A 25,081-nucleotide genomic window follows, 5' to 3' on the forward strand; every position below is an offset into this window, starting at 1 on the left:
ATGATACAGAGAAATAGAAACTTCACAATTTGATATCAGAATGTTTAAAGTTCCAATTTGATGAAAAAATGAAATACCTCTCAGCAATTTAATGAGATAAAATAAATGTGATCAACGTTTTAATATAAATCAAAGCTGAAATAACAAGCCAGGCCCTTATCAAATAATTTTTCATAGGCAGACTTATCAAAGGGATGCATTTCATAGCAGATTTACACACAAGTATACCTTACCCTGTGTTGCACAGATATACCTTCACACAATGAATGTTATTTGGCAATAGCATACCATAATCAAATTCCACTGTCATAGCATCATTTGGACAATTTCCCAATGTAAATAAGGTGGCAGGTGATAACCTGAGCTAACTCTTGAGACCCCACTGGTGATTAGCCTAAGTATCAACTTCACCATTGCCCATAATATTCAACAAATTGTGCTCCAGTTAAATCTCTGAGGGCTATGCAAAATTGCTTCACCTAAAATTGTATTTTTTAAACAGAAGAAACTTGCACATATGTACAAAGGAGGAAGTGGAAATGATGCTGACCTTGGAATCATATGACCTAAGTTTGAAATCTGGCTCTACCATTTTCTGCCACTATGACCTTAGGCAGATCATTTCCACTCTAGTTTTCTTCAGTTTAAAATAAGGAAGTTGGCCTCGATGACCTCTAAAGAACCTTTCTACACTAGATCTGTGATCTTTAGTATTTGTTGGTTGATTATTCATAGGAAGCCACAATCATAGGAGGAGACCTTGAAGATCATCCAGTCTAACCCTTTTGTCGTACAGATGAGGGAACAGAGGCCCAACAAGGACACATGCCTTTAACCCATCATCCCTTGTCCACTTAATTTCTGAAGGTCTTAGCATCATTTGTTGAGAACTGGAAGAGATATTAGGAGTCACTTAGTCCAATCCCATCATCTAACAAATGAGGAAACAGAGCCAGAGCAATAAAGTATCTTGTCCAAATTCATGCTGGGAGGAAGCAGGAGAAGAAGAATCTTAAATGAAGTCATCTGATTCTAAATACAACATGCTTTCCTGATAGCTAATACATAAATAGAATATGTTAATATGCTACAGGACCATTAGATTTCAAAGAATTCACTTTGATAAAGTGAATTGTCTTTTGCAAAGATTAATCTAATTGATCTGATTTGAAACTCTGTATTTTGGGGTGTCAGGCTTTTTTATGGTGTGTGTGTGTGTGTGTGTTTAGCACATCCCAGAAGTACATTTCAAAATTAAGCTTTATCAGTGGAACATTTTGTGCACATTCGACACCTATATCCCAAAGAAAACCCAAGAGAATCTTTGCAGCCAAGCTTCAAAGCCTATTTAGAATGAAGGGAGTTTGTTTTCAAATGCATCTCATTTTACTAAAATGCCATAAAATGGTTTTTAACACATCAGTCTCCAGAGTGATTTACCTTAGCTAGTCTTTCTGGATCTCCAGGATGCCTCGGGATGACTTTCTGTAATCTCTGGAAGCCATAGTCTATGGTAGGTTCATTTAATGCTGAAAAAGAAAAGTCCCAATTCCTGAGTATGTGTCCTGGTTATTAATCAAACCTTGTGAAAGAAATATTTTTTGAAGGACTGTCCCAGTTACTGGTATTAGCAGAATAACACTAATGCTTCCAATAGTGAAAGCATTGTTGATGCTATTATTTATTATTGCTTAGTTATTTTGTTTTTAGTTATTTATTATCGCTTAGTTATTTCAGACTACTAAGAAAATTAGGAAACATTTAATGATAACAAAACAAAATGATGAATCAAATGGGGTTGGGGTGTGTGGTGTAGATATGAGCTACAGCTGCTGGCCAACTGTAATTTGAACATGAGATGAGCTGTGGCAGAAAAGGTAGGGTCCAAGATACACATCGCCAAAAAGGAGGTGAGTCAGACACGTTGGTGAGAGATGGAGATAACCATTGAATGGCCCCAGGGCTGCACTGGGAGCTCAGAAAGAGTAAATATTGAAAGAACCACGGAAGGGCCTTAAGGTGCTTAAGGAAGGTGCTTAAGGAAGGAAGTAGATAAGAATCACACAGGACAAGAAGGCCTGGATGGATTGGAATGGCTCTTCTGTTCTCTGTATATACCTTGTATACACCAAGTTATTTGCATGCTGTCTCCCCACTTGGAATGCAAGCTCTATGAAGGAAGGAGCTCTTTTTGGCCTTTATTTATATTCCTAGCACATAGAACAGTGCCTGACACATAGTAAGGGCTTAATAAATACTTGTTGACTGACACCAGCTCACATGTAACCTCTGATGTAAGGATTTTCTTACTCCCATCCAATTATCGGTGTTCCTCCCTTTACCCCTGAATTACTTTGTGCGTATTTTTTTCTTTTCTTTCCTGCATCCATGGTGAATCCCTCCTCCACCCAGTAGAAAGGAGACTTTGTATCACAAGCACCAAACATAGTTCTCCACAAGTAGTAGGTTCAACATAAAAATCTTTTTGAACAAAATTTAGTTGAATACATAAAATTATAGATAGATTAAAGGATAAAAGTATAATTTTCACTCTTGTGTAAAAATTTTGCTTACTCTAATGCCTCATTTGATACTCAAAGTAGTTTAATTTTAAGAGTTATTCATTAGAATAATGGATTTCAAGTTGGAAAAGACCTTATAGGGCACCTCGTACAACCCTCTCATCATCATCATCATCATCATCATCATCATCATCATATCTCAGTTTCTTGTAAACATAATAAACTTATTATTTCTCCCTCTTGTTTTTCTCTCTCCTCTTTTTTGACATGTGCTTTTCCATCTTCAGTTGCCATCCACAGTTTCTTTCCTGGTTCTTATCAATTCAATGAAACTAGCGTTTTCTGTGCTATACTAGGCAATGATACAAAGACAAATATAAATAATAGTCCCTGACCTCAGAGAGCTTATACTCCATTGGGAGTGGGAGTGGTGCAAAGTTCCACGTACAGAAATGAAGACAAAATGTTTACAAAATGAATACAAAATTATGTCCGAGGGTGGTAAGAAGAATTCAGGTTGGGGGTAAATTAGAAAGCCCTCATGCCTTCATAGATAGGCCAGCATTTCTGCTGGCCCAAGGAATCTCTCTGCCCAAGATCCCACATCATTGTTCTTCCTTGGCCCCTTTTCCATTTAACCAGGTCAGGTCCCATAAACTCTTTCCTTGCAGCCAAGGTTTGGCCTCCTGCTTTTATGCCCCTCCCCCCCATAAGCTTACCGGTTGCTTTTAGAAGCCTTTCTCAATAGCACAACAAGAGACCACGTATATCTGGGCTTCTTCCTTCTTACAACGATCTCTTATTTGGGGCAGCCTTACCCACTTCAAAACTTTCCGTTAACTCACCAGAATCTCAGAATGATCCTACAAGGTACTGAGGTTTTGTGTTGGTATTTCTCATTTTGAAGATAAAGACACTGAGTCTCACAGAGGTTCTGGAGTTGATCCAAGGCCACACAGCAAGTTTGTCAAAGAGATGAGCGGAGAACCCAGGTCCCCAAAGCTTCATTCCATGATCTTTTCACAACACCATGTCCTATTGCTGGCCAAGAGGACTATGGCCCCCGAACAGGTTTAGGAATTAGATACAGCAAAGCAATAATGGCAAACATATCTTTCCCAAGTGTATAGTCTTTTATTACTTACTCAAGTTAGGAGAGTATGAAATAAAGCAAACCAAAGGGGGATATTTAAGATCGTAGACATGCCTACCAAGGTTAAATGCTTATAAGTTAAATAAAGAGTGGAGAAAGGAAATTTGTAAGCTGGTATCCCCAAATCCTCCCTTCCTAACAATATCAATAGTCCCTTATTGTCTCCATTTACTCATCTTTACAACAGTTACCATCAGAATAGTGATCAATAGAGACCATAAGAGGCCAAGGTTTTGTCCTAGTTGATGACATGGGAAAGGGAGAGGTGCACTTCTTCCCAACAGTGAATGGTCCAGAGAAAACCATCCTCATGTATCACACCTCAAGTGTGATCTCATATTAGCCTAATCTAGCGATGGACGGGACCTCAGAGGCCATCGAGTCTTCCTATGTCATCTCAGAAATTAGGGAAGTGAGACCCAGGAAAGTTAAGTAATTTGCACCAGGTTGAAGTGGATTGAACTTGTAGTGTATTCCTATTTATTAACCAGTGAACAAGCTCTAAATGTACCACTATCGAGAGTACTGCAAGGCTTATTCTTTAGAAATTCTACCAAAAACCAAAGTCGCAATCATGGAACTTAAAGTTTCAATGACCTTGGAGATCATCTACTCTACTAATCCCCATTTTCCAGAGAAGAAATGTGAGGCACAGAGATCATAACAAGATCTGGGATTTAAACACATGTCCTCTGATTCTAAACCCATTCTACTACACAAGTTTACTCACATACCACCATTTAGAGTAACAACCAGGAGCATAGAGTGATCACCCCTCTTTAGACCAAATTCAGGTTAAGAGAGTATTTCATAGATGTGTAGACAGGAGCCTGAGAGGTGTTGATCTATTTATGTTATCCATATCTGCACAATGTCATATAAGTGGATGGGATTAGGTTAGACTGTAAACTTCTTGATGGCAGGAATTATACATTGTATAATCTTGGGAAGTTCATTTAACCTCCCTGGGCTCTTCAGAAAAATTTGAGGACTGGATTCAATTATTTTCAGGTCCCTTTTAACTTCGATATTCTGTGGTTTCGTGATTGATTTTTTTCCCCACTGAATTGATTGGTTGGGGGGAAAATCAGCCAAAAGAACCATTCATCTTAATGTCCTGTAGACATGTGTTCAGTGCTCATTTCTACCACTTGGCACATCCAAAGCCAACTTTCTACTCTTAGTATTGTACTCCATTTTGGGAAGAGAGTACCCAAGAGAAGTTTAAGGAAAATTTCAGTCACTAAAGTTCAGTTCTATCATTACCTTCCACAATCAACACCAATCTGCAGCCTCTCCTACCTTTTGCTTCTTGGTAAGTGGTGCTCATGGAAAGTCATTCCAGCACCATGTCTGATGGGCACCAGAAGAGAAAAGATTGCATCGCAAAAACCCAAAGTGAATTGGAATCACGCCCCAAACTATAGGCTGTATTTATCTATGTCTTTCTTTAGTAACATAGCATTAAGGTAAAAGGTCATCTCCCCACTGAAATATATTTTATATTTACTTTTTTATTAAATAATTATGGCATGGCATGAAGTTAAATATTACAGAAGCTAATCAGGAGGGAATTCAATCGAGCAAACCCCGACCTGAGAATTTCGTCTTTGCTATACATAGAATGTCTTAATCCTCCACTGGGAGCCATTCGGGTTTACTTAAGGAGTTTAATAATACACATTTCAACTGCCACAGAATCTAAATCCCATTTGGATCAGCTTTGAAAAACTTTCATCAATACCTTGAGATTTCATAATAATTCTCCCGAGGCCCAGGATCTTGTGTGTCATTTCATCTGAAGATTGTGGGTCTGATTATTAGCTTACTTACATACCTTGGGTCTGGCCAATAGATAGAAACTTTAAGAATTATATTTGGGTTGTTTTGTTTTTAACGACAACATTTTTAACTAAAAATATCTAATGGGAACCACCATATCTATAGCTTGTGAAAAAAATCTGGGTTGGCCCATGCCCAATATTATTTTTTTCCAAAAAGGAAAAATTGTATAATTTTTTTTAGTGATTGTTTCTAAAAGGGAGGTCGTGAAAGCTTCTGCCATAGTGATGGACCTTGAATTATGAGGACTAGATGTGGATCCCATTTCAAATACGATGTAGCCACATGAAAGTCACATAGCCCTTGGAATAACATGGGGTTAATAATAGTTGGGCCATCTGTTGCACAAAGTTATTTGTGAAGAGAGAAAGCTTTAGAGAAAAGTGGAAGATGATTGTGGTTTTGTTTTTTGGGTTTTTTTGCCTTTGGAGGGAAATTGGGGTTAAGTAACTTGTCCAAAGTTACACGGCTAATTTTTCTTGGTGTGGGTGTTAAGTGTCTGAGGTTGGAACCGAACTCGGGTCCTCCTGACTCCAGGGCTGGCACTTCACTCACTGCGCCACCTAGCTGCCCTTATGATTGTGTTTAAAGGAGCTTTTTGTTGACTAAGATCTGAGAGAATGCTTGCTTATTGAATTATGTGTAATGTCTCAGCCTCAGTTGTACCATCTGTAAAATGGACTAGACCACTATACCTCAGGAAGATGGTGTGTCATTTTATGGTCCAAACTCTCCCATCAGTTACTTGCTTCAGCCTGCTAGGGTGCTCTGCCTCAGGTAATGGGTAAGCCAATGTAGCATCACAGAAACACACAAATTAGAAAAAGAAAGGAACAGAGAGATTGTAGCATCTCAGTGAGAGCTAAGAGGGACCTCAGAACCCATCTTATCCCAGAATCACCAAAACATAGCTTTAGAAGCAACCTCTGTGGCCATGTTGTCTAATCAATTCCTTCTACAAAAAGGGAAACAGGCCCAGAGAGATGAAGTCATTGACCTAAGGTCATGCAATTAGGAATTGGCAGAACTGGGGTCTGGTCCCAGATTCCCCAACACCAAACCCAGGGCTCTTTCCTCAGCAACATGTATATATTAATAACATGTATATATTAATATAAATATATATGTATATGTGTGTATACATATTGTGTATAAGGTCAGAGGCAAGAATTTTATCCCCAAGAGCTTTATGGAGAAAAAATGTGAGGCCTTTCTAAGGCCTCTAAGAGAACAAAACCCACTTCGACAAAAAGACTGCAGTTCCACTGAGGTTAGTGACGATAAATTTAGGGATTTTAATAAATTTTCTTTAAGGAGATTTGAGAGGAGAAAGAAGGAGAAGTGGAGTAGTAGATGCAGTCAGCTGGCCAGGCTTCATCATGAAAGGAAGTGGGGTACCGTAGAAATGTGATATGTTTATTAGGAGAGAGTCAGGAGTCTGAATCCTAACTAAGTTGAATGACCTTGGGAAAGTCATTCATCTTCTCCCCAGACCACCTACAAATAAGGTTAGATTTGATGTTCTCTAAGGAAACATCCAGTTTCAAAACACAAACTTAGGATGGGAAGGGGCCTTAGAGATCTTATGCTTGTTGTTCTCTAGAACAAATTCCAAAACCTGAAAAGATTTAAGAAAGAAATGGATTTGGTCATTTGGCAGGGGAGACAAGCATAGTCTAATCTCCTCATTTTGTAGATGAAGAAACAGAGCCTGAGAAAATCAGGTTACAAATGGCAGAAGTCAGATTTAAACCCAGATTTCAGACCCCAAATCCAGTGTTGTTACTGATGTACCAGATAATCATGGTGTAGGGATCAGAGAAAAGGACTAGATGACTGGCCATCTGGGCTCCAGTCTCCAGTGGGTCAGGAGCTGTGTCTTCCTTATACTGTATTTCTCCTCCAGGATGTAACATACTGCCCTGAACCAAGTGGGTGCTTAATAAATGTTTGTTGCATGAAGAGTCTTGATTCTCCTACTTACTATGTACATAACCTTCAGGAAGTCATTTAAATAGTGTGGACCTCAGTTTCCTCACATGTAAAATGGGGGAGGATGCTTAGACAACTTCAAATTTTTCAATTTCTATAGAGCTGTGATCTTGTTTGGACAAAGACAAAATGAAAAGGAACTGCTGTCCTTTCCCATTCTATTGGGGGGAACGTTCAATGGTATGATAAGAACTTTACAAATAATGACCAAGAATGGGAAGTGACCACTAGCTTCTTGTCTGGACCACCACATTAAGCAATCTCTCCTGGAACAGATAAAAATGCCATTAGGTTTGAAATCTTCCATTTTTGATAAGCTGTACATCTCCTTACCCTAATCCCATTGGGTACTAATGGCAGAATTTTTTTCTCTGATGGTTTTGGGTAGATTATATCTAAGCACTTTATTAAGAGGTGGTATCCATCTTGTGGACAGAGCTATGAGGATGTGAGTCAAACACCTGCAGGGCACAAGTGAAAGATTAGATGGAAGCCTTTGATATTTAATTTTAAATGAAATATTAATTTAATATTTAATTACGCTTGGGGGTCAGGAAAGAGTGCAGTGGCAAGGCAGGGTGTTTGAAGAAGCCCTTAATATACACAGTTAAGGAGACAACTGTAAAAATTAAAGATAAATTTCAAGGGTAAATCTAAATGCCACCACGGAGCCATTCCACGTGTCCTCCCGCTCCCCATAATGTGTATTTAGAATATTAGAGCTGAGTGCGCAGAGCTGTTAAGAAGCTGTCTGCCACTCTGGTAGAGGAGCCCTCCTCCTTTCCCCATTCTGGGGCTGCCAGTAGGGCCATCTCAACCGAAATGATACATTTGAATTTCACATGGGGGGGCCACTGGCAAACCCCAGGACAGCAAGAGGGCTGTTGCTTCCACCTGCTTACAGTTTGAGGAGGGAACAATTGTCCTCAGGCTGCCTTTTGATGTTTGATTTGGGTGTTTTTAACTAAGAAATAGATTCATTTCTTAAACAGTTTTTTTTAATGCAGAGTAATGGTTTTTTTTAAAGAGAAAGAAAGAAGGGCAGTAAATTTGACTTCAGTACTTCGAGGATTGCCTTCTCATTGATGGGTATACTCTTTGGAAGCGTGCAGGCCACAGCCCATTTATCCATCTTATCCTGTGAAACTTGCCCACGTCCTTCCATAAATCCAACCAATCCTCTATGGCCTTTCTCTATATCCTTTCACATCCTGTAGGTATAATGCAGTCACATCTGTCCAAATGTTATCCTAAATTCTCACTACACTACTTCCCTGCCTGGATATTACACAGTGTTTTTCTGTATAAGCCATCATTGGCAATACGTTGCGGTCTACTTCAATACACCATACACCCCTCCACTGCTTTCTGGGTCACTTGTCATTTTGATTCTTTGGGTAGAGTTGTTTCATGATTCATAGACATAGAACATTATCAGAATCATAGAATTTCAAGGATATCTTATTAATCTCTCCCTCTCCCAGATTCTTAGTGAGTGGCATAAGTGGTTCGCCAGTCTTTTCCTGAAGATGTCTAATGAAAATAATTTCACTTTTGGACAGCTCAGCGCTTGAACTGCCTCTGAAATCCTGGAATAATTTAACACTCAATACCCCAACAAAGCAGCAGGAGGACCATCCCAGTTAGTCCCTCCAAAAGTGGTCAAAGCCCAACTCTATCATAAGATCTGAGGTCAAGAAAAAGACTGGAAGAATGAGGGGAGACAAAATAATGACACCATGAAAAGCTATTTTAGTAACAGAAACACTCAAGACACAAACCTACAAGAAGAGAATGACTCCAAAACATCTACAAGCAAAGCTTCAAAGAAAAGCATAGCTTGGGCAGAAATGTGACTAAACTCCCTGGAAGAAATGAAACACCAATTTTAAAATATTTTTATAAATTGAATGAGGGCTCTAGAGGAAAAATTAGAAAAGAAATGAAAGCTATGGAAGAAAGAATTGGGAAGGGAATTAACAGCTTGGCACAAGAGGAATAAAATGTTACCAAGCAACAAATTCCTTCAAAATTAGTATGAACTGGGGCAGCCAGGTAGCACAGTGAGTAAGAGCACCGGCTCCAGTGTTGAGAAGACCTGGAGATCGAATCCCGGGCTCAGACACTTCGCACCCACCCAGAAACACCTGGCCGTGTAACCTTGAGCAAGTTACTTAATCCCAGTTGCTTAGGGGCGGCCAGGTGGCTCAGCGAGTAAGAGCACTGGCTCCAGTGTCGGGATGACCTGGATCAAATCTAGGCTCAGATACTCAGCACCACACCCAGAAATAATAACTGGCCGTGTAACCTTGAGCAAGTTACTTAACCCCAATTGCTTAAAAAAAAAATTAGTATGAACCAAATGGAAGTTAAAGGTTCCATGACACAATATGAAATATTAAAACACAGTTTAAAAACTGAAAAAACAAAAGAAAACATCATATCATATAAATGGCAAGACAACTGACTTAGAAAATCAGTTGAGAGATAATTTAAGAATTATTGAACTATCTGAAGTCATGACAAAAAAATCCTACACACATTTCAAAAGATAATAAAAGAAAACTGCCCAGATCTCTTAGAACCAGGGTGCAAAGTAGAAATCAAAAGAGTCTACCAGTCACTTCTTGAAAATTGCATAATGAAAACACCCAAGAACATTACAATCAAAATCTAGAACCTCCAGGTTAAAAACAACAACAGCAAACCTGCAGATAACCAGAAAGAAAGAATTCAAGTTCTGAGGATCCAGTCAGGATCTCACAAGGTTTACCACCCACCAAGCTTATAATTGAGAATAGTATGGCCAGCAAAACTGAGTATAATCCAAACGAATAGAAAATGAAATTTTTAATAAAAGTATTCTCAAGCATTTTTGATGAAGAGACCAGAGCTGCATGGAAACTTTGAAATACAAATGTTTAGGAATAGAGAGAAAGACAAAATAATAAATGTGAGCAGTAAGTAAAGGGGACTAAACAAGGATAAATTCTTATATGCCCCCTCTGAACCCAATCATGATCAGGGGTCATAGTGGGAGTCTAACTAGAAAGAGGGCCTAGTAATGGTTCTGTTTTGTTTTGATGATTTTAAAAGATGCATGGAAAGGAGAAGAAGAGGGCTAGAGTAGGAAAGAAAAGAGAGAGAAGGGATGGGGTAAATATAATACATAATACCAAATCAACACCAAATTATAAGAAAGAATAAATAAGAAGAATTGCTACAGTCCCAAACAAACCTACTCAAGCTATTGATGCTGAAATATGACAAATGGATAAAGGAAAGACATTGACACCAAATGTCACCATTTCTAACAGAAGTATAACTAATGAAATTTAATTGCATCAAAAAGGTCAAAAGAGTCTCCCTAAAACATGTCAGCCAGCAAATGTTTGATCTCCTTGCCAAGAAGAAAGAAATGGTAGTCAAAAGCAATATCCATTTTTTAACACAAACTAATTTTCAAAGTATTATGGAGAAGTGGGATGCTGTTCTTGGCTCCCCAGAACTTAGGATGGTTCTCAGAACATAGTAGGTGCTTAATAAATATTTACTGACTCATACGGATGCCCCTTGCCAAAGAGAGTTAAGAGGAAGCACAAAGGTAAGATAGGAATGGCAACATTAGTACTTGTAACAGGCTATGTTTTAAATTGTGCTGTTGCCTCTTTGTCCCTGATAAGATCACCTTTTGTCCTGAACTTCTACTTCTGAGGGGAAAATATGAGAATTGGATAGAAAAAGAGCTTGGCCACTGATGAACTGTGTGACCTTGGGCAGGTCAATTCAGATCTCTCGCTCCCATTTTCTCTCAATTTTCCCCTCATGAGGGACTTAAACTAGATTGGTCCTAGGGTCCCTTCCAGCCTTAAACCTATAAACCTATGAGCCAATATAGGTAACACTGGGTAGAGGATAGAGATCTTGCCTCAAAGCCAGGAAGGCGTAAGTCCACATCTTGCCTGACATGTATAAGCTGTGAGACTAGGCACATCATTTAAGCTCTCGATGTTCTATACAATTCTTTCATGCTAAAGTGGACAGGAGGTGCAACCTACATTGGGGAGAGAGTTTCCTCACTTGGAACTTCCCTACAACAATGAAATCCCAAGTCTAAACTTTCTCTATGTGATCCTAAGGATATTTCTCTGGCTCTTGCCTAAGGTGACAATCTGCCTCCATTTTCCTCAGCTCACAGAAGTAGGGGAGACTTTTTAAGTAGGTGGGGGAGACGTTAGGTAGATCCCTGAATATCCATAAGCCTGGGATAAAGGAGTCAATAATAATAAACCAATCACTTTCTGCAGTGACAGCCAGAGGCGTCTTATCAAATGGTGGTGTGAGAAAAAAACATGATAGCACGACTGGGAAGAAAACATGTCCTTTTCAGAGGTGGGGTGTCACTTCTGCAGCCCTCGGCATCAGCAACACCAACCACCTCAGAGAGCTGATTACTCCAGTTTGGCTAATTACAGCAGGTGAGGCTGAAGTTAATGCCATGGGCTCATTACTGGTGGCACCTCTCGGCACAGAAACTGACAGTGTTGGGGGCACATGATGGGGAGCTGAGCTTCCCCAATTAACTCCTCCAAAATTTCTTTCCAAAAGGACTTCTTCTAAAGGACAAAGACTCTTCTGAGACTCCAGGTCACCACTCCCTCCCCCCAAATCTGATCAGGTATCTCTTCCAATAGTTCCACCCAGGGCCCTAACACCAAAGAGCAAGGTTTCAGGTTACTTTCTCTCTCTTAAGTCAGTATTATTTTTCTTTCTTCAAGCAGGCTGGAGAGGAAATTGGATTCTGAGTCAGAGGAACTGAATTTGAATCTCGATCTTTAATTTGCTTAGCAAATTAGGCAAAGCCCTTCCATTCTCTGGGGGGTGGACATGACCTCTAATGTGACTTCAAGGCCTACATTGATGATTTTATGCCCCTATGAACCTCTTTGTGCCTTAGTTTCCTTATATGTAAAATAAGGGGGCTGTGCTAGATGACCTCTAAAATTCTATCTAGATCTAGTCCCATGGTGCTATGACCCTCTCCATGTCTCCATTTGTGAATCTACAACATAGGGTTCGGCTCAATCGTCTCTAAATTATCTTCTAACTATACACTCCTTTGATCTAAATGAGCTCATACAGTTGGTTGATCATTTCCAGTGCCATAAACAATCATCAGAATTACAGACACAGAACCTCAGAGTTTTAAGACACAGGTTTAGAGGTACAAGACTTTGAGGCAATCTAGAGTCCAACACCTTCATTTTACAGCTGAGAAAACTGAGACGTGGGGAGGTCCATAGTGTAAGGATGGGGTCAAAACCACCCTGCCCCATTCTAGCCTTGATACCTTAACTTGGTGGGAACATGTCTTAATCAATTAATCACTCACAGACCTTAGGCTAAGTGCTAAAAGGCCTTTTGAACTGGAATCGTGTTTGGATAGATGGAGGAAACTTGGCCGTACCCCAGGGATTGTCTATAAATTTTCAAGCAAGTCGAGAAAGGGATGGAATTCCAGAAACTGCAGCAAGTGTGGTTTTCCAGTACATGAGTGAGGAGGAACCACTTGGGGTGGGGGGAGAAGGAGGCCTCAAGTTTGGCCTCAGCCAAGTATCCTCTCCTCCATTCCTTCCCCCACACACAAAAAAAATTGGCCCTCATGAACCTCAGAGGGTCCAGAAGGTTTGAGACTTCCTATTTTCCCATCAGTATCTTATGGGTGTCCCTAGACAACGTCTGCATTGTAAGCTAAGGACAGACACACAGATTCTCTCTACTTATGGGGAACTTTTGGATCACCCCATGAATGGGAGAAAAGGACTTTCAGGAATGAGGACCTGTGAGTTACTCCTTTGTCACACATGCCCTTTAAAACTGGATGCACTTTACCATGGGCTCTCTATGTACTTGTAGGAAAGAGTCACAGATATTCCATAATGTTTGAGGGAACTGCCTAGTTCTACTCTACCATCTTAGTAAACACCCCTTCCTAAAAACTATTTAAGGCTAAATTATTGTATTAATAATATTCAACGAGAAACCTGCTAGTCAAGATCTGGGTCCATGAGATTCATTTGTGAGAATGGGGGTCAGGATAAGGATCATCTGAGCTTATGAGGGTCCCAAAGTATCATAGAATCATAGGTGGGGAGTTTGAAAGTACTTTAAAGGTCCTCTAGGCCAACCCCCTCATTGCATTGGTAAGAAAACTGAATCAGGGAAGGGACAGGTTTTGGTGACAAGTCCTCTGACTCCAAATCTAGTGTTTACTAGTCAGTCAGCAAATATTTATTAAATGCTGACTATGTGCCACACACTGTGCTAAGTTCAGAGGATGCAAAGACAGGCAAAAAAAAAAAAACCAACCCTCAGTTTTTCCACTGGGTTAGGTCCTTAGGTGACCATCTAATCCAATCCATAGCTGAAGAATTCCGTCTTCAACAGCTCTGGCGGGGGCTCATTAAACCTTGGCTCCAAGCCCTCTAATGAGGGAGAATCGACCCCCCCTGGAGGTAGGCCACCCCACTTAGGACAGCTCTAATGGGGAGACAGCTTTCCTGGCCTCAGGGGAAAATTCACCTCTACAATTCACACCTCAGTTTTTTCACTTGAGGCTTCCAGTCTCCCCACCATCTTGGTTGCCCTCCTGCGGTCATGCTTGTTTGAACACTGTCCCACAGGGCTCCCTGATATTGAGAGAAGGGCAGGATCCTCAGTTGGAGGGCACCAAGAGCTCATAAAATCCCGAAGAGACAAAGATCAGGGACGTGGGAGATTATTTATATAATAAGGAGTCTGTGCTCTTAAAATGGCCATGCTTGGGGCCTCCATCAGGAATAACAGCTCATGTTATAGAAAACTTAGAGGTTTACAAAGAGCTTTGTACACAGTACTTTAAATGAGCCCCCCATACCCCTATTGGCCCCTTACTCAAGCCTTTCCCTCCTCAATTATTTTGTATTGACCTCTCTTTATATGTGTGTGTGTGTGTGTGTGCTGAATCCATGCCCACCTCTAAAATTCCTTGAAAACTAACACCTCTTGTCTTCATTTTTTTTGTTTGTCCCCAGTGTTCAGCACACCACCTGATACATGCTAAATACTTAATGAACGTTTGTTGATTGACTAAAAAAAACCATTTATTGTGTTGGCAGAGCTATCAGAGCCAGTCCAGGAGCCAGGCACTCTGGCTGGATAGGGTTCTCCCCCACTTCACAGGTGAGCAGTCGGACACATGGGTCTAAGCGATGTGCCCATAGTGGCAGTCCAGTGTCAGAAGCAAGATTCAAACCCAGGTCTCTCCTGACACCTTTCTCCATGGCCCCCCATTGCTCCTCATACATTATTCCCAGTCCCCTCCCAACTCTTCCTATCTTCCTGTAGGAATGTTTGATTCAGTATATTGGAGGCTGTAATCTGACCTAGGGCAGCAGAAGGGTTCTAGGCAGTCCTGCTCTCATGAAGCCGATCAAGCTGGAAAGAGGAGAGCCCTCTGTCCACTGGCTCTGCAGGAGAAGAGGCCAGGCTGTGATGGAGCAGTGTGGGACAGGGCTCAGGCCTGACGCCGGAGACAGCCCTTCCAAACATTTCCAGGGAACATTCCATCTCATTCCATGGCCGAGCTTTCCTACTGGGTTACCAATTAGTTCTCCTTGTCAAGTGGTCGTTTTCTCAGTGGGGAAGGGGCTCAAGACCACCAAGTCCCATCCCCAGATGGTTTCTGTTTCCCAGCTCCACTAAACTGGGTTACATTTGATCCAGCTCCCTCAAGGTGAAAGTTTCTGGCTAGTGTTACTGGGCTCCAGAGCTGTCCTGATGCCCCTCCCTGGGTGGTTTAGCTTGCTGATGGTGGCCTCTGGAAGAGGGCTTAAGCTTCGCTCTCTATTTCATTCCTGTCCTTCTTTACTCCCATAGCTCCGCCCAACCCCTACATACACTCATCCTGGATCTATCATAAACTAAATGGGTTTGGGGCCAGAAAATGATCTTCCAGCCAGAAACCTCTTTCTACAAATAACTACCTTTATCAAGATGAAGTTCAACAGACACCAAGGTAACTTCCAATTCTGAAATCCCATGATTCTGTCTTCTAGGAGTCTTGGACAAGATGAGGTTACAGCTAAACGTCTATTACCCTGTGACCACACCATAGTTTGTATTATGGTGACGTAGAATGGTAGTGGTAATGATGCTGACAGAGAACACTTAAACACATTGTACCTCCACAGACATTAGCCAAGGTAGTTCTGGATCATGGGAAAAGAATTTCATTTGACTGGGGTGGGGGACAAGGAGTGTTAGAACAACCAGGCTCCAGCACTAGCAAGGACCAAGGTTTGGTTTTATGTTCCTTTGCAACAGGGACTGAACCTGTGATTTCATTGGTATATGGAAATCCCAGGTGAGGCAATTCCCTCTATCATGTCAGGTCAGTACCTTTTCTGCCGTTCCTAGCCTTAGAGAATTATTGTTTCCCCAGGGCAGAGTTGGGAGAAGGAGTGAGGGGGGAAAAGCACAGACTCCCCAAGAACACATTGAATGGACCCTACTAGAGGGTGGGGGAGGGAGTTGGGGCTAAGGGAGATGAATGTGTTACTCCCTCCCTGCCTTCATCTCCCTTAGTGCCTTCTGACCTCTGAGCAGTGATCCATTCATGTATTCTTAGAGAGTCTGTGCTTTTCTTCCCACCCCCCTCCCCAGTTCTGCACTGGGGAGACATCTGTAGATTGTCGCTGACAATCAGTCATACGACAGAGCCAGGAGAAATGCCCATTATTTAATGTGCAGGACATAATAGCAGATTTAAGATTGGGGTTGGACCTGTGATGTGAGCGATATAGGGAACTCCTCCTATCAAGCAAACCTCTAACTATTCTGCAACTTGGAATCCGTCATGGAGAGGTGTAAATGACCCTTCCAGGGTCACACAGTCAGGATGAGCCAGAGCTGGGACTGCAAACAAGGGCCATCCTGACTCCAAAGCCCGCACTTTCACCACCAGAATCAAGATGCCCTTTGCACTGATGACTGAAGGAAGGAACAAATGAATGAGTGAATATCCTAGCAGTTTTTCACCCAAAACAGCTCCATCTCTTTCAAATAAGCCCCCCAGGAGACTACACACAACCATTTAGGGGATGGAGTGCTTAGAGTCAGGAGGACCTGAATTTGAGTCTTATTGAGAAACTTACAAGCTCTGTTACCCTGGGCATGTCGATGGCCCTCGGTGTACCTCAGTTTCCCCATCTGTAAAATAGGGGTCAGAATAGCACCTACCTCCCAGGGTCATAGCAAGAATCCAACGAGTTAACATAAGGAAAGAACTCTGCAAAGCTTAACACAATATAGAAATACTAACTTGTTGTTGTTACTTAGTCTGACAATGTTCAAAATGTCACTGGTGCTTTTCTCTTGGAAGCACCTTCAGGGCCCATTTATGAGCCACAAAGCTGTCCCATTATTTTATCACCACTCCTAAATATCTCTGTCACCTCTTCCCATCTTAAAAACGTGAGGAGCCAAACATTAGCTGTAACACGACCGCGGCTACACAGACCTTTTCCTAGACCTGTATCTCCACTCAAACACAGGTCATGTCCAAGAATGTCGAGTCAGATATTAAAGCCATATGGAAGGTTTCCTAGACTGTCTGTGTCTATTTCATGGAATCATAAAATTTTTAAAGCTGGAAGAGGCCTTTGAGATCTCCCCCTTCTCCCCAACAACCACCACCACCAATTAATAGATGAGGAAACTGCGTCCCAAGGAAAGGAAGTGACTTATCCATGATCACATAGCTAGTTAGTGGCAGAGTCTAGAGACCCAGGACTATTCAGTCAAAATAAAGAAGTTTTATGGGCTTATTACATCCAATATCCCCTGATTCCATGCAAGTTAGCATTCTTTCTACTATACTCTGATTACATTTTTTTCTTTCAATTCAATCCAACCCAGCCAGCATTTGTTAAGCACCTACTCTCTTCCAGGCACTGTGCTAGGCGATGGAGAACATAAAAACAAAAATCCAACCTTCAGAAGCTTTTATTCTACACTAGAGAAAATGGCATGTGCATTTACATTTGTAAATCTATAAAATGATATTTGGATCCGAATACAAAAGGCAAAAACATCCCCCTCTAGGTGACCACTGGACACTGATGATTGGAAAGGAGAAAGGAATAAATGCCCTCAGGACGTGTTCAATATCTTTGAAAAAATTATCATAAGCCTGGTGTGTTTCCCAAGTTGTAACATTTTTCCCTTTTATCTATCATTTTTTTTCTTTTTCTTTCATTTCAAAGGATAACTTGCACCTCATCTTCCTGCTTTCAATGACCTTCCCCTTCCAACAGAACCTCTGAACCACTCCAGGATTCAACCTCAGAAAACACAATTTTCATGGCACTCTCCTGTTCCAGAAGCCACCAACTCTCCCTAATGTTGAATACATAGATTCCATCAATTCCTTTGGGCATCAATTTCCACATCTGTAAAATTAGGCAATTGGACTAAATGGTTTCTAAAGTCTCTTGCTGCTCTACACTAGTCCCTCCATAATCTGGGTGTGTCCTACCTTTCTACCCAACAAGATTCCCACTACCCTTCTTTTCTATGTTCGCCACACTTTCTTACTGGAACACACATGACTGACCCTTTCTCGCATCCTTTTGATATGTCATTCACAGAATAATAAAATTTGAGAGTTGGTGATGGGAACCTCAGTGACCATTTAGTCCAACTAATATACAATATATAGTATACCCAAGGGATGTTCATCCAGCCTATTCAGGAAGATTTCCAAGTGGAAGGGTGAACCCACCACGTCCTAAGACCCCATATGTTCATCATCATGGACTTTATGGGCCAGTCCATTTGGTATATATACTGCTCCTTACTCACAGAACTCTATTTCCCATTGCCTTGCCTTTGCTTTGTAAGTTCTCTACACTGGAATACAATCCTCTCACCTCTGCCTCATAGAGTCCCTAGTTTTCTTCAATCCTCAGCTCAAGCACCCCTTCTTCTACCTGAGGCCTTCTTACTGTTTCCCCATCATCTTGTACCATTTTGTACATATCACTACACATACTTGTTGCCTCCCCCAAGAGAACATGAGTCCCAAGAGAGCAGGATTTTGTTTTGTCATTGTATCTCTAGAGCCTAGCACAATGTCTGGTATATAGTAGGTGATTAATAAATCCTGGTCCAGGGATTGATAAATACCTTTGTTCATTTTGTTTCTCTCTTCTTGGACCTCAAGGGTTTGAGGCACTTAATAAATATTTGAGTTAATGGTTGATAATTGCAACCATCCCCAAAACTTGCTATGGTATTATCCCCTACAGAGTTGGATTCTGTATAAGACAAGTCCATTTTGAGCTCCTATCCAAGGTGGTGGCTTATGGAATCACAGATTCTCAAAATTGGAGGAGACCTCAGAGGCCAGGTAGTCTAATCCATACCTGGCAAGAATCCTCTTCAAAACAGATTTATTTCATAGAACCATAGAATGAACTTTAAAAGCCTTAAGTCCAAAATCTCATGACAAAGAATAGCCCATCCAACATCCCCAACAAATGGTCATCCAGCCTCTTTCTGAAGACCTCTGAGGAATCCTTTGACCTAATGTGTTGGGTTAGATAGTTAAGCCGAGGTCCCTTCCATTCTGTGGTGTTGTTACAGCATAGCCCCAAGGTCTTCCTATATGACGCTGCACCTCAAATGAATAAACCAAAGAACAAACAGGTTGTGTCCAACACCTTGCACAGGATGTTGGTCCTAATGTCACAGGATCATAACAGATCTAAAATCAAAATGGCCCTCAAAGATCATCTAACCCAAACCCCTCACTTTATAGATGAGGAAAAGGAGGCCCAAGGAAATGAAGGCCCTTGTCCAAGGTTACACACATTGTAAGGGTCAGTGGCTGGATTCGAACCCCAGATCCCCTGACTCCAGAGCCAAGGCTCTTTGTACTATACCAGATGCTTGATAAAGATGTGTTGAAATGAACTGACCCAAGTTAGAACTGAGTTACCACTTTACCATTTGGAAACGTGTCGTAGTCAAGTCAAGAAACATCTGGGCTTAAGTCTTGCCTCTGACTCATCCTGACTGTGTCACCTTGGAAAGTCACTTAACCCCTTGGTGCTGCTGCCAACTAAGAAGGCAGGTGTTTGATCCATATTAATGAAGCAGATTTCCTCACTGTGTGCTCCCTCAATGGTATTGGATGAAAAGGAAGAAAATCTATGATCTAGGCCAAGATCTGGCATCATAGCAGAAAGATTACACAATCATCACAGCAGATCGAGGGGCTGACATTTACACACAGTGCCTCGTGGTCTTCAAAACCCTTGACAGATAATTTCACTTGGTCCTCAAAGGCATTATCCCCATTTTACATATGACTCAGGAAATGCAATAGGGCAGAGAGAAGGAATGAGAGCAAGGTGCTTACCTGTGTAAATGAACCTTCCTGGAGCCCCTTTGCAGAACTGTTTAGACTTATATGATAATGTCACTTCCACCACTCCGGGGATGTGCCGAGGGGGAGTCTGGACTCTGATGGCATGAGGTGTTATCAGCTGCAGAGGAAACAAGTGAGAAAAAATAATGGGGAAAGAAAGTGAATGAGGGGCCGTCTCGCACCTCCATGCAGCACTAACCCTCTCCTCCCGCCACGAGGTTTGGGGAGCCATAACTAGCCATTTTGACACCTGGAGCAAAAAGCAAAAATTGTCCCTGGTCAGACTTCAGAAAAAAAGGTCAAGGACTGTTTTTGTTTTGTTTTTGTCTATTTGTATCCCCAGTGCTTAGCATAGGACCTGGAACATAGTAGGCACTTAATAAATATTTATTATTTTGTTGAATGAACAAAATCAACTTGAAAAACAAATTCAGTTGATCAGAGTGGGGAGGGAGGGGAGAAGTCGCCACAAGATCACTTGTTCTGGCTCTCTAGAGTCCTATGTTCACTATTTTTCCTCAGCTGCTAATGTACAAGTACAGTTAGTGCCCACTAAATTTTAGTGGCCTGGGAGGATAGCCCTGAATGCCCTGCCCTAGTTAAGGTTCTTTGAATTTTCAAAAGTGTTTTCTGAATGCATTCTGCACATTCGTACCCTCGTGCCTCAGCTCAACTCATTTTCCCTTTCTTTAATGCCTGCTTCTTTCTTCTTTGCCTTCCTCAAGCCTCCCCTTCTCTCATTTCCCAGTTCAGTTCTAAGCCCCATGATGGTTTTCCCAGTTATTCCAGTCTACAGCCATCTTTCTGTCCCTGGAATTTCACATGAGACACATGGCAGGATCACACCAAACTATGAAGTGATAGACTTGTTCATATCCTGTCTTGAGCACTCACCACCTACATGAGCTTGGACAAACCACTGAACACTTGTTTCTCCCATGCCTCAGTTTCCTCATCTGTAATGCTCTCTGAATCTCATGACTTAGTATGTCTTTGGGTCCCCAGATCCTAGCATAATTTCTGAAATAGCTGGTGCTTAATCAGAGCTTCTTGATTAATTGATTGCCTGATTCTTGCTGTCTCTGTCACTTTTTTGGCAGTTAAGAGAAGCTAACCCATTGGTGTGCTCAATCTTTTCACACCCGTTTGTCTTCCTTCACTACTGGATTATACCTCTGTGCATCCTCAATTCCTAATGTGGTGCCTTACAAGAAGTAACTGTTCAACAGTCTGGATGATTGGAACCAAGCTCTTGAACTGATCAAGACTAGGTGAAGAGATTGTCTTTGCCTACCTCACTCCATACCAGCATGGTCCCAAATACAACTTGGAGTCCATCAAAGAAATTGTCTCCTATGATGATCACCATGGCCCCGCCAGTGGTCCAACCTTCACTAGGGCTGATAGCTTTGATGCAGGGTGTAGCTATGAAGACAGAACCAGAAATTAGACTCATTCCTTCTGTTCCTGCCAATCAGGACCTCTACAGTGGATTCTTCATGGTATCTGTCTTTTAGAGCTGAAGAATTTCCAAGCAATGCCTTCTTGCCCACACTAGCTGGCTACTAGTTTGCTCCATGTTATTATAACAATATATAATACAATATATAAAACAATATATAACAACAAGGCAATGTGGCATAAAGGAAAGATTGATGGATTTGGTGACAAAGCCATTCAGTGTTTAGTTAGAATGCTTAATTTGGAGTCAGGAAATCCTGAGTTCAAATCCTGCCATTGACACTTCCTAACCATGTGACCTTGGGTAATTTATTGTTGTCAGTCTCAGTTTCCTCATCTGTAAAAGGAGAAGAATAATAACACCTGTGGTGCAGATTTGGTGAATGGTTCAGACAAGATAATATATTTAAAGTGCTTTGGGAAACCCTAAAGAGCTACATAAGAGCAATATTGATATCATAGCTATTGTTATCATTATAAGTGGACTTGGATTCAAACCCAGGCTCTTCTATGTACTTCCTCTGAGATTCTGGACACATCACTTTATCTCTCTGGGTCTGTTAATCCATCTGTCAAATGGGGTGGGGAGGGGGTTGGAATAATTGATTTCTAAAGTCTCTTTCAGCTCTGTCTGTGAATCGATGATGACATTGACCACACTGCATGGAAAGGTAAAATGAGGGAGGTCAAAGCCCCGCCATCTTCTACCTTGGTCAGACCCCATCTAGACCATTGGGTGTATTTGGGAATCTATTTTGAGGACAGGAAAACCCAGAGAGCCTTCAGTAGAGGGTGGCCAGAATGTGAGGGGACTCAGTGATAGCCCACGAGGGACGGTCGAAGGAACTGGGGATATTACACAAAGCAAAGAAAACACTCAGGGAGAAAATGTTAGATACTGCTGTACATTGAGAAAGGTACTGTTTGAGGAATCCGAGGATCTGGGCTCAAACCCTAGCTCTGCTATGTACTGTCTATGTGATCTTGGGTAGGTAGCTTTACCTCTAAGGGCCTCAGTTTCCTCATCTGCAAAGTGAGGGGATTGGACTAGATGGTCTCTGGGGATCTTTGATCCAAGGTCCCCTAGCCTCTTTGGGCTTCAATTTCCTTGCTGGTGCTCAAACACAACACTCTATATCCCAACTCAGAGCATTTTCACAGGCTGCCCCCCATGCTTGGAACATTCTCTCTCCTCATCTCCTCCTCTCGGCTTCCCTGGTTTCCTTCAAGTCCCAGAGAAAATCTCACCGACAGGAAGCCTTTTTCAATCCCTTTCATGCTAGTACCTCCCCTCTATGAAGCATCTCCAATTGATCCTGTATAATCTGTTGGTACATAGCTGCTGGCAAGCTGTCTCCTCCAGTGCCTAGCACAGCAGTGGGCAAACAGTAGGTGCTTAATAAATGCTTGTTGATTTGCAAAATTGGAGAACTGAGCCAGCTACAATGACACTAGAGTATGATGGGCAGTTCTGAGGGGCTATTTATGGAAGAGTAATTAGACTGACGCCGGCAGAAGAGCCCTCCAGCTCTGGGAAGCTAAGATCTCAGGCCCACTTAGCCTCAGGGCACAGAACTGAAAATACAGACCATAATATTTGGGAGTACTAAAAAGAATAATTTCTTAACGATTGGGCTTGTCTTAATTGTTCATTGAACATTCAAATAACTAAAACGGTTAATGTCCTGTTCTGGAGGGCAATAAGCTCTTATTTTTCAAGGTATGTAAGTAGAGGTTGAAATCATCACATCGTCTAAGTGGCAGGAGGGATTCCAGCTGGACGTAAAGACTGGACTAGACAGACAACCTAATGGAAAAGGCACCGAATGTAAACTTAGAGGGGCTTCATTCTAGTCTTGGCTGGTTACACCTTAGACAGGCGTTTCCCCTCTCTGGGCCTTGGTTTTCTCATCTGTAAAACGAACTGGTCGGACCAGATGAATTCCAAGTTATCTTCAAGCTCAGAGATGTGATAATTCTAGTTTCATCCAGAGTTTCTTAAAAACTCTGCTGTTGTTTTTAATGTATTTTTATAAGTTGATCACACTGGAAAAAAGTGTTAAATAAACACAAAAACCACACCCCAGCTTACCAGAGGGACGTGTTAAGATTTACAAGGCTGATTACTCTTCTGGAGAGGAAGAGGAAAAAAAGCACTCTACGCAAGACTGGGAATTTGTTTTTCAGACCCTATCAAGAGACAATTTCTAATCATTTTCCTAACTTTATGGGATGGATTGTGTTTTCATCCTCTTCCATGTGTTCAAGGCCTCTGGACTTTACATCCCATCAGGAACCCAAGATGGTTTCCAGGCCATAACTAAAGTCAATTCATCACTCCATTTCCAACGTTGACAGGGTCAAAGGTGGAGGAGAACTTTGGCAGGACTCCAAAAACACGGCCCTACTTTGAGCAGCCAGTCAATCACATCCAATCAGTCAGGGGAAACTGGATGGGTTCCGAGCTCAGAATACTGGGATTTTCTTCTCCCCTTTCAGAGACCGCTGGGGGAGAATTAACAGTGCTCCAAATTCTTTACTGATTCAATCATTTTCTTCCAGTTCATTAATTCTTCTTCAAGCTGATATAGGACACATTTTTTTAAAAGGGTGGGGGGCAGAAAAGTATCATAATGAAATAATAATCCAGCTTGGCCATTCCCTGAACACTCAAAATTCATCTCCTCTTACACGAGTGAGTGGGGTGGAGGTGGGAAGAAGAAGAGGTGAGCTGGGATTTATTGGAATTTGTGGGTTATCTTAATCAATGTATTTCACTTGGTTGGGTTTTTTTTTTTTGACAACTTGAAGCTTAGCAGTTGCAGATATTTTTAATTGCCTTAATGCACTCTGAAAATCACCCCAAGCCAACCGCGATTCCTCCTTGGCCAAGCAAACAAAAATCAATTAGTGTCAATTTCATCCTGCATATTGTTATGTTTTGCCCACAATTTGTTTAAGAGAACAACTGACATTTCTTCATACATGCCTGGCATGGAAATGTTTAACTAAGATGTCACATTGCTTAGTTTGCCTGAAAAACCCGTCTAGCAAAAGAAAAAAGACAGGAAAAAATAGGATGGAAGGAGTGGTAACTTTGGCAATTGATGAGTGTGTGTGTGTGTGTGTGTGTGTGTGAGTGTGTATGTGTGATGGTGTCTGTTCTATGGGAAAAAATCAGCATTATGAACTTTGTTTGTAAAACCACACACAGTTTTGTGCAGGATTCCCACCACCCTCCAAAGGAGCCCATGTGAAATCTGATCGAGGGAACCTGAGGCAAATTTCACTTTTCTAGACAGTTTCCACCCAGCCAGTCCTACCTTCAGATGGGTCCAGCCTCCTTGCTCTCCGCCCATGCTTAGAATTGTTATGAACAAACATGTTGTCAGAAACAGCCAGCACATGTCCATCCACATTCACGGTTGTTGATAGCACCACCTGCAAATATATTAAAAAGAAAAAAAATGTGCTGTTGACCTTTGTGTGAAATAATATACTAGGCAGAGTTTTGTTTGAGCTGGTGGAAAAAAAGAGAAAAGACCGTGAAACCAAGGAAGGTAGAGGTGTACATCCTACTTCAGAACTTGATGGCTGCACGACTTTGGGTCAATTAGCAAACTTCTTTGATTTTAAGCC

At 41.5% G+C, this 25,081-nt stretch overlaps 1 protein-coding gene across 1 annotated transcript in view; it reads right to left on the minus strand.

The window, feature by feature from the left end:
• EBF2 (EBF transcription factor 2) overlaps positions 1-25,081 on the minus strand; it is a 251,511-nt gene that overhangs the window by 16,063 nt on the left and 210,367 nt on the right. Inside the window, exons 8-11 of the mRNA XM_069066940.1 lie at positions 24,766-24,883; positions 21,276-21,406; positions 19,973-20,099; positions 1,441-1,529 (exon numbers count right to left, since the gene is read on the minus strand). Coding sequence (XP_068923041.1) covers positions 1,441-1,529; positions 19,973-20,099; positions 21,276-21,406; positions 24,766-24,883 — 465 coding nt within the window. The remainder of the gene's footprint in view (positions 1-1,440; positions 1,530-19,972; positions 20,100-21,275; positions 21,407-24,765; positions 24,884-25,081) is intronic.

Source organism: Petaurus breviceps, unplaced genomic scaffold (genome assembly GCF_028583685.1).
Source record: "Petaurus breviceps papuanus isolate PSGF00001 unplaced genomic scaffold, PetGlider_PUasm1.0 139, whole genome shotgun sequence".
Taxonomy (NCBI): domain Eukaryota; kingdom Metazoa; phylum Chordata; class Mammalia; order Diprotodontia; family Petauridae; genus Petaurus; species Petaurus breviceps.